Source organism: Larimichthys crocea, chromosome X (genome assembly GCF_000972845.2).
Source record: "Larimichthys crocea isolate SSNF chromosome X, L_crocea_2.0, whole genome shotgun sequence".
Classification (NCBI taxonomy): domain Eukaryota; kingdom Metazoa; phylum Chordata; class Actinopteri; family Sciaenidae; genus Larimichthys; species Larimichthys crocea.
This window is the reverse complement of record NC_040020.1, coordinates 21394218-21404808: the sequence shown is the minus strand read 5'-3', so window position 1 is coordinate 21404808 and position 10591 is coordinate 21394218. Positions and strand designations below refer to the sequence as shown.

The 10591-nt window shown below is 38.9% G+C and overlaps 1 protein-coding gene across 1 annotated transcript; it reads right to left on the bottom strand.

The window, feature by feature from the left end:
- Positions 1–21: 21 nt before the first annotated feature.
- cpa5 (carboxypeptidase A5) lies at positions 22–5811 on the bottom strand. Its single transcript, XM_027283798.1, has 11 exons — positions 5616–5811; positions 4751–4832; positions 4406–4540; positions 4206–4310; positions 3221–3322; positions 3000–3101; positions 2770–2880; positions 2249–2339; positions 1230–1429; positions 969–1053; positions 22–340 (listed from the first exon to the last, which is right to left on the bottom strand). The coding sequence occupies exons 1-11, from the start codon at positions 5699–5701 to the stop codon at positions 153–155; spliced, it is 1287 nt and encodes a 428-aa protein (XP_027139599.1). The 5' UTR covers positions 5702–5811; the 3' UTR covers positions 22–152.
- Between the last annotated feature and the right edge of the window lie 4780 nt (positions 5812–10591).

Genomic DNA, 10591 nt, shown 5'->3' with positions numbered 1-10591 from the left:
AAAATCATACAGAAACAAACATGCATTTTTCAAGTTTGCTCGTTTATTTGGCTGTTTGTGGTTTTTGACAGTGATGATGTTAGTCTTAACGATGACATTTTACAGGTGACATTGGCTAACAATATCACTTCACACACACACACACACACACATTAGTAGGGGTTCTTGTAGGTGTGATCCATGATAGCCATCAGGGCCAGCCAAGTCTCCTGGGCGGTGGGAATGATCTGGCTGGGTGGCAGGATGAAACCGTAACGGCCGGTGTCCCTCAGCTCAAAGGTGTAGGAGTACTTGATGCCCTGGTTGTAGGTCCAGTCAATCGTGCCACCGCTGGCTTGGTCTATAATTGAAACAGATATTGCTCAAGGAATTTTTATATAAAATATAGCCATAATGGAGGTCATCAGGTCTGGGGCAGCAGTAGCTGAACATTTTAATGTATATCTTGGATGTCTCAGCAGGAACTGCAATCAGTTTCCAGTGTTATTTATTTGTTTGTTTGTTTATTTATTTATTTAATTTGTCAAATTTAAATATTTCTGACTTTGATGCCACCTAGTGGTAGTATTAAAGAAGACACACTGCACACTTGCTTTACAAAATTATCCTGCTGGTTTCCAGTAAGATTACTCTCTAATCCTTAATCCAGTAATCTTTGTTTAGACTGAGAACAATACAGGACCCCTCCTGCGCTGGAAAGCATTCACTTTGCTGACCTGCAAACTCATTTCTAGTTGTTGTTTTTTTATCTCATCTGGGTTTTAGGTTCACGGTTAACAAATGTAATGTAGTATAATGTGTAATCTTGTAGAGTAGCTGGATTTAAGTAATAACCATAGTTCTGAGATTACAGCAGCAATTAAATTAAGACTAAGATCTAAAAAAGAAGAGGATATTTCCCTATTATTAGTATTAACTGGGATAAAGTAACATGAATCTATGTTATCAGCAGCCTTGCTGAAACTTACAGATGGTGCTGATGATGCTGCCGTATCTGTAGCGAGTACCATACAGGCTGGCCAGGTCAGTGATAGCTTTCTTAGCCAGACTGTGCTGCGGGAAGAGATTACCATGATCACATATTAACTTCTATTTATAGTTTCTTATTGTTACATTTCTAACAGTACAGGCAAACATTTACAGGGACTGAAAATACAAATCAAATTTTTCCAATTTGATCATGAAATGTGTGTAAATAAGTCCAAACAGGCAAAGGGTTTGATTTTTACCAGCTCAGCCTGATCCTTGACTGGAGTCCTGGTGTATCCGTAAGGGTACAGGAGCATCTGGGAGTAGGAATGGATGGATATGAAGGCCTTAAAGTTACCATGGGACTTCACAAAGTCCACAATAGACTTGACCTCAGACTCAGAGTTAGCCCTAGGTCCATGGTAGGTCTCTGAGCAAGGCCTGCCACTGGCACCAGGTCCTACACAGGGATCGCAACAGAGTTAGAGAACACCCCCTGAACACTTCATTTCTTAGTGTAAGGTGACAAAATGTGTCATGTACTGACTGTAGTATGCCCTAACCACCTAAACTATGTTGTGTATTACCTACATGATATGATATGAGCAAACCGTGTCAAATCAGTGTAATTGTGTTGGTCAGAGACATCCTGTAGATGATCCTCTTTAAAGCGACTATGTGAAGGAATCTTAAATTTGGTAGTGTGGCATCATCAGCGTGGAGTCTGTGGAGAGGGTTCCCAGCTTCAAGTTCTTGGGTGTGCACATGGACGCAGACCTCAGATGGAGCTCCAACACCTCAGCGGTTGTGAAGAAGGCCCAACAGCGGCTCCACTTTCTGAGAATCCTCAGGAGGATCAACCTAAAGAGGGAACTGCTGACCATCTTTTACCGCTGCTCCATTGAGAGTGACATACTGTATCTGTGTGTGGTTTTCCAGAGTGTCCTTTTTTTCTTTTTCTTTTTTTTTTTGAAAAGTGTATGTCTTGTTTAGTTATTTATTATTTATCTGACCTTTTGCACTGACCGGAGAGCTGTGCCCCAATTTCATTGTACTACGTATTCTGTACATTCTGTACATTCCGTGCATTGACAATAAAGAGGTAGCATTGAGCACGAGAAAGAGTAATGTAATTTAAAAAAAAGTCATAATCTAAACACAATTGATGATTTCTAAACCAAAACAATAATAGCTCTCTGCTTAGATGGGACTCTGACATGTGACATGAGAATGACATGTGGCGCCTTGGTACATTTCACCTAAAAGACCAGGGCATTACCTCCAAAACCAGCATCCCAGTTCCTGTTGGGATCAACTCCTACACAGTTGGAGCCAGGGTTAGGCTTCCTGGTCTTACGCCACATACGGTTCTGGAAACATCAGAGTAACATATTACAATTTGTCACTTTTATATTTTAGACATATTTTCCTTTCTGCAACTCTTGGTTGCAACAAATACACATGAACAGATTGTTAGACATTTTTTTTTTATGTGGTATGTTATCCTATTAGCTTATGCAAATTTGTAACACCAGTTTCTTTTTGTTATGTATCTTTACTGAGCACATGTTACATTTGATCATTAAAGGTTCTTGTACAACTCATGAATTTATTCATGTCTACAAAAGATCACTGCATACAATAGTTTTAGGTCTTTTATAATGAGTCTTTATTCTAACTGCCAAAGTTCAATAACTTTGAACTTATAGACGCCTTAAAAAGTACACTGAATCAATATCAGGCAAGAAACGATCTCATTTCTTGTTAGTTAGTAAGAAATTCTAGCTATGAGAGACTCACGTTGTTGTGGGTGTAGTAATAGCCGTCAGGGTTGGTCACAATCTCCAGGAAGATGTCCATCTTGTTGAGGATGGCAGTGAGAGTTGGGTCACGTCCATAATCAGTCACGATCTGCTCACAGAAAAGTAAAGGACATAATATTCAGTGCAACAGGTTAATGGTCAGATGCTGCAGAGACAGCAAATAGAAAGAAAAAAACAAACAAAAACATGTGAGAATTATCAAAGCACCTTCTTGGCGAACCACTGGCCGCTGGCCTGAGTGACCCACTCTCTGGAATGGATTCCAGTGTCGATCCAGATGGCAGGACGGTTGGTTCCACCGGTGCTGAACTAAAAAAAAAAAAAAAACAGGAAAGGAAAAGAGGAGTCAAACCAAATTCCCTACAAAGAACAGATGATTAAAGATACTCTGAATTATGTGTTTGCATTTGCTAGATTGTTTTATTTACCTTGAGCACATTCAGGGGACGACCCTCGTAGCTCTGTCCGATCACAATCTTGCTGACCATGTTGGGGTTCTCAGCCACCAGCATGTCCTGGAAATCGTAGATCTAAACCAAAGACAAAATATATGTTAAGTACAACATACTTTTGTATAGTACTGTCTGGTTTTGAGTGATCAGAGTGAGGACGAAGTTTTAGATCTGAAGCTTAAGAAGGAGGCCTTTTGGGCTTGACAGCAGACACAGATAACACGAGGCCAGAAGGGCTGATTGCTCCCTGATTGGAGTGATTAGCTGCCACACCATTAAATGAATTCAAGTACCTCAAGGTCTTGTTCACAAGTAAGAACAAAATGGAGCTTGAGATCAACAGGTGGATTGGTGCTATGTCAGCAGTAATGTGGCCATGGGCAAGTCAGGCCGTAGACTGAGCTGAGCCTCAACTTTCATCTGCAGTCATGATATTTAGGTAGTAACTGAAAGGAATGAGATCAAGGATAAAGCACATGAAATGAGTTTTGGATTCTCTCTTAGAGACAAGGTAAGAATAGGAGTAGAGTTGTTGCTATTTTGTGTCAAAAGAAGCCTTTTGGTTCCATCATCTTTGAACGTTTCCTGGGTATATTTAACTCATAGGAGATTCTGGGGTAGATTCAGAACATGCTAGAGGGATTATGCATATTATCTAGTGTTGGAACACTTCAGGATCTAGCAGAAGGAGTTGATAAATGCAGAGAGGGGAAGCCTGGACTTCCTTAACCTGCTGCCACTGCAACATGACTCCCAGATAAGCGTCAGAAAATGGATGGATGGACTTTTGGAGAAATTATGTTGGATGCAGGGATAGCGCCACACTTAAGTCAATGGTATAATTGTTAATGTTACATCAACATCCATGAAGTACAACCACTGTAACTGTTTAGATCTAATGCTGTAGCAAATTATTAATATCTAATGTATGAATACTACAAATAACATCCTGAGTACTAACCTCGTTGATGGGGTGATACCTGCCGTAATCATAGCTGTCAGTGTTTCTGGGCTGAGTGACACGAGCAGCAGACTCCATCTCCTCCTGCTCGTCATCCAGCATCGTCTGCAGAACAGTAACATAATTCATATTTGAGAAAGATATATATATATATTTTAATCCATTTCAAGATAAACCCAGGCTGTTTGCAGGTTTCATACCTGCAGGTCTTCAATCATGGTGGAGTACTCAATACCCTGAGTCTCCAGGTAAATTTTGACGGTCTGCAGGCTGTGGAAGGGAACTCTGATATCCACAGGAGTGACCGCATCAGTCACACCTCTCCAGAAGTCCAACTGAAAGAAAACACAGATATCATACAAGAAAGGAATTAATCCTATTTTGGAACAAAGAGTTTTGTTATTGTGAGTTAAGGTCAGTTATTTGAAGGTTGTTGGGTTTTTTTTTTTTTTCATTTTTATTTTAGAATTTAGAATTATTTTTTTATTTATAGAATTTATTTTAAATTATTTATTTTAAATTATTATCAGTGGATATTAAATTACCTCAAACTCGATCATGTCTTCCAGATCCTTGATAAGGGACAGCTGGACATCATCTTTTGGAACAATGCGGAGCACCTGATGCCTGAAAAAAAAAGAAGTACAATGTTTTGCATGTTACATGTTTTTACTCAAGATCGCACTCCAAGAGAGAAGTTGGCACATATATGGTGAGGTAAGATTTTTCAAGGCTTGAAAATGTATATGAGTATGTGAAGGACTTCATAACCCAGAAATAAAGTAGTTTAATGATTAATGATGTCCTGATTATGATTATTGAATGAACACCCATAGTTTGAGCCTTTTTACACTGTAAAAAAAAGTTAGTAGAAATAAAAGAGGTTGGGTGATAGGGAAAGACTGTAGCAAGATGATAAAAAAAAGTACAGCTTAGTCTGAGGATAACCTATGTATCTTTAAAGCGAGAGTTTTTTGGAAAATGTTATATGTAGATTTTCAAACCTCGGAGCACCACAAACAAAACTGCATTCACTCGTCTCACCATGATATGAGGTGGAGGCAGAAATCTCAAAAATTAAATAAAGTGGAAAAACATAAACATAAAAAACGTAAAATTAAACCAAAATGGATCTGCATGGATAGACACCACTGAGAGTAATTTAGCAAAAGTTTTCTTTTTTTTCTGGGTGTGACTAAAAAGTCACACTGTGCATCATGCATGACACTGTTTCCTGTGTCATGAATTTCCTAAGAAAAATTAAAAGTCATTGCATTTTTACCAACCTTAGTGTCAGAACCAGATAATATAGTCATTTATCAATTATATGCATTGAGTTAAAATGAGACAGTAAACAGAGAAGTGTTATTATTATTTCACATTCATCATTTATCTGATAGACCCACTTACCCCTCAAATGTCTCTTTGCCAAGAACGGCCACAAACAGCGCGGCGAATGCGAGCAGCCCCCTCATGATGGCCAGCAGTGTGAACATGGCAGGGCTGAACACAGGCTTTTATGCCTGAGGGTGCAAGGTCACATGTCCTCACCACAACCTTGCTTAAGGTGATGGAGCTGTGTCAGCCGTCTCTTTCCCACAGCAGCCTGGAGATACCAGAACAAAAGTTGCACTATGCACCAACATGTTTATGACATATGTGAAGTTTAAAAGAAAAAGGAAGGTTGTTTGAGGTCTGCTGGGTTTATGTTTGGCTCTGTCTGGTTTCTTATTCTGTTAAAATACATAAGTAAAATGAATGTGATCATCTGATCTTCACGGTGTCCTTTATCTTACCATAATATTTTACCACTGTGTGTGTACTTCAGTCATTTTATGTTGTTGCTGTTGTTACAGCTTCTAAGTAAAAACAATGAGAAGACACATGAAGTGCTGGTCTAAATTCAAGATGGAATTTCACTGCTTAACAGGAAGTCTCATCTGTCCACTGTGTGTTTTAACCTCCTCTTTGTCACTGCTAAGGACAAGACTGCACTCAGCGAACAGCTTCAATAGGCTAAAACTAAACCAGCTGCTGGGACACATGTGCTGTGAAGTCTGCAAGTTAGCACAGCAAGTGACATCAGCACAAAGAAACAGAAAACCAACATGAAAGTAACACTCACTATTAAAGTTAACAGCCATTGTTGTCTTCTACTTGTAAAACAGTCACATTTTAGTACGTATAGTCATTGAGAATGTCTAGATATTGAGCAATGGGTAACATTTAGAATTTCAGAATTTATAAATTACTCTCTTATTTTCTTTCTTATTTACCACATGTAATCATTAAAAGTCAGTTTACATGATAGCAAAAAAACAAAAAAGAGATCCTTGACATTACTCACTAATTCGACTTCTTTCCACGGTACATGTACCAGAATCTGCAGGTATGTGTTATGTAACCCAGCTGATAAGGACACTGCAGAGGAAAAGTAAAGAAACAGAAGACCCAGAGCTAGTCGGGTGTGGAAAACACCTGCTGGAGGTTTTCTGATTCACAGAGACTTGCAGAAAAGACCGCAGACAGCATCCATATGTCCTGCTGAAGTCCTTGAGCAAAGTTCCTCTGTGTCTTGCCCAAGCATGGTCTGCTACCTGTTTGCTTTAGGCATCATTGAAGTTATTAGCTATTCAGAAGTGTCATCATTCAGTTTGCGTAACAGCATTTAGAGAATGTATAACTTCCTCATTTTCTTCTTTTCTGGTGAAAAAAATATGTGTTGCATGGGCGTGGGTAGAAAAGTCACTTTTATATGTCAGTCGGGAGGTGACAAGTGAATTTAGAGTAAAGATATTTTGTTTATTATGACAGGTCATGACAGAAAGTCTTTTGTGCTGAGACTCTGCAGAGTTCAGATACTGGAGTTGATGATGCAAAGACTAGAGAGGGAATCATATTTGAGGAGCTAGTATGTAAATTATATGCTCACATTGCAGGTGTGTCGCTATTGGATAGATATGAGCAGTTGATATCACAATCACAGCCCCAGATAAAGACAACAAGGAAAATAATAGTAAGGCACTACCCAGGTGGATTCATGGACTAAACGATGATACTCTACCTGTGTCTGTGTTCTGACTTTGTTTATTCATATAGGGTATATGAACCTTGTCTGTGAAGTGTGCATGAGAGGAGAGAAAGAGAAGCAAACTTGAGGCTGAGATTAAAAAAGATAAGTCTCTTTTTTTTCTGTAAAGAGCCACATATCTTTTGTGACACCAGGAAGTACAAGATAAATATATACTAAGCTGCATATGAAGGCATGAGGTGTACTTTTGTTTCTAACAGATCAGTTCTGCCTCTAAAGTCAACGCTGATCTTGACTTAACACTATCTAGTTGGGTGAAGAATGGGAGTAAATTTGGTCCAGCTTGACAGTGACCACAGTTACTCTTTGAAGATGCAGTGCATGCCTTTTTGTTGTTCAGGGACATTCACAGACATTTTAAGTGACAAACAAAAAACTAATTCTCCCTAACCCTGCCGCCTATATGCAAGCCAGCCAGTTAACTAACATTGGTTCATGTGTTAGCATAATATACAGCATTGTGCATTGTTTGGAAGCATATGGTGATTTTGATTCTGCAGGCTTACACCAGCATGGAGATCTGCAGGATATAAGCAAAGAGTACTGACTGAAGCTGTGATGTAGAAGTGATGTAGAAATTTTTAGTAATTAATATTATTATTAGACAGTTTTACATGTTGCTACCAGGTTTAGATTCATCACTCAACCCACAGGACTTGATCAGTACACTCCAAAATGGAGACTGGAGAGTTGTGTCGATCTTTTGACCCCATCTAAAGGACAAAAAGTATGTGCACTATTTTTTTGGTAATAGTGGGGAAAGATTGTGGCCATAGCTAAAGGAAACGTGGTTGTAGGAGATGTGACGTGAACCCTTGTAGTTGATGCTTTGTCCACGATGGCAGGTGGATTTTCAGATCTACCTTAAAGTGCCACCCACAGAGTAGAGCCAAAATATAGCACTGTCAGATGACAGCTCATTTCACATTTCCATCAGCACATATGGAGACAACTTGATATAATATAGTTATTACTTTAAAAGTACAGATTATACCTTTTCAATATTCTTGTTTCTTTTTGTTGACATGTTACAGTCCAACGTTTTTAAAGAAGGAATTTTGGATACCTTTCTTTAATCACTAAAAAGTACTGTCAAAAACCATTAAAAAAATACATTTTCATCTTGTTTTTAGGAATAAAATATTGTATAAATCAAGCTGTGAATGATATTTAAACAAACCACTCTGTAAAAGGTTTCAGAATATAGATAGAAATAAAACTGGAAGGTTTGATGTATGTATTACTGAAGTGGAGATTTCTGGATCAGAGTTTGAGAAAAAACTCATTTTGAGTAAATAGACTTTAGAAACTGCAGATGAATACGTTTGACTAATAGATATCAACATGAAACCTGCTCAGCTGCTTACATGAAGACAAAAGGTAGTAAAATAAACACCTACACGGAAGCAAAATAGCCCAAATATGAACAAAAACACAGTTTTTACCTGCAGCGTGTCAAGACACTTCCAGACTGCACAGACTTAGGGTTTAATGATAGCAGTCCATAGTGTCATTGAGATTCAGTTCATACACTCACACTGCTGCAGCCACACTTTGTGACTCAAGCTGATAAGGTGGGTTTATTTTTAGGCATCATATCATTGATTTATCTGTCATTTTCTAAATCCAGATATTCTTGCTCAGGGTCACATGAGGTGACATTTTCAGACAGACTTTCTAAACAATGAAGGCTTTAAGTCGCAGCATCATTTATCAAACATCATAAAGTTTTGGATACTGCAGACGGAATGACAACATCTCTGGAAATGGGGGAAAACATCTGCCTGAAAGTTTATAGACTACTAAAACACCAAAGGAAGTTCTTTGGTTACAGATGTTCATACCAAACAGCACAGATCAGACATCACAGCGAGGCTGCAGAACAGAATCTACGCTCAAACTCAGATCCTGACAAATAACACAATCCACAGTCTGACCCGTCAGGGTGTGACAGTGTTTCCTATGACAAGGCTAACAGCAGTTCACAGAGGAAGTTGCTAACCACATCATTTCCTGTCACAGATGCAACAATGCAGCTGTTTGACTGGCGAAACATCAGATCACAAAACTATCCAGCTGTGGTGTGTGGTTTGTGTCTCTGTGTGTGTGAGTCCAATGCTTATTCCAATACTGACATGTCTTTTATTTTGACTTTTTATGTGCCTTTAAGCAAACTCACCACACCATGATAAGAGCAATAAAAAGTAAACTAGCTGTTTTACAATGAGCACTACAGTGGGTTGAATCTGTCAAAATGCCATCATGTCCTTTGTTATCGCAAGAACACGCCCCTGCTGCTGTCTGATTGGTCCTCCTACGCTTTACTGCCGGATTTCTCTGTTCTTATTGGTCAATATGAAGCTCCATCATAGCGGAAGTCCCCTCTTGAAAATCAATGAAAAGTGAACAGGACCTCCAAACTCAAAGACGAGTCAAGCTCGAGAGAGGACGTAAATATTTCCCCGGAAATAAGGAAAGTGTACCTTCAAAATTAAATGCAAAAACAAAATGTTGCAACAGAACAGCTTCACCAGACTTTGAATCGTCATTAACCAATGTCTGATGTCAGCTTTAGTGTTATTTATTTTATGATTTGAATGCTATGGTGCACCAGGACATATAATCAGTGATGTTTCCAGGGGTCATCTTGTGTTTTGGGTCTTTCCACATAAGATACCCTAAACCCAGGCGACCCATCCAGGGTTGATCAGGCCCTGGTTTGTGCCCATGTGGGACTCCGCCTGGTCTAAAGCCTCCATGGTGGACTCGATGGCTTTCCTTTTTGCAGCCACGTAAATGTCAAGAAAGGTGTAGACCATGCATAATGAACAACACCACTTTAACGGGCTCACGGCGAGCCTTCCAGCACTGATCCACCATATAGTGGTTCTGAAACCTCTTCGATTCGGTCAGTTCTATAGGGACCACTTGTTTTGTCAAGAGTGATGACAGCACCATGTCTGGCTGTAATGATGTTGTTATGACATGTTCTTGTGACACGAATTGTGGCAACTTTTGTGTCATAATGTAAACTAAACAACAGCTTACCAGTTACTATGACTACAAGCACATGTTCACCTCCCTGTAAGTGGTCCCCTTTCTTGTCACCTATTTCTAAAGCATATTTACCCTTTTAGATATTTTTTTTATAAATTTAATTCGACCTTTATCTAATAATATTTTGTATTTTTAACACTTTTTATTTACAATCTATTTGTTAATTCAGTTACACCGACGGTAAAGCACAAAGGTTTTATTTTGAAACATCTAACCGGAAACCATTTGATTCATTCTG

Coding starts and splice junctions, on each gene's coding strand:
- cpa5 (XM_027283798.1), bottom strand. CDS start 5,701: ATGTTCACACTGCTGGCCATCATGAGGGGGCTGCTCGCATTCGCCGCG. Junction 3,323..4,205: donor GGTATCACCCCATCAACGAG/GTTAGTACTCAG, acceptor TCTTTGGTTTAG/ATCTACGATTTCCAGGACAT. Junction 1,054..1,229: donor TCAAGGATCAGGCTGAGCTG/GTAAAAATCAAA, acceptor CTCTTCCCGCAG/CACAGTCTGGCTAAGAAAGC.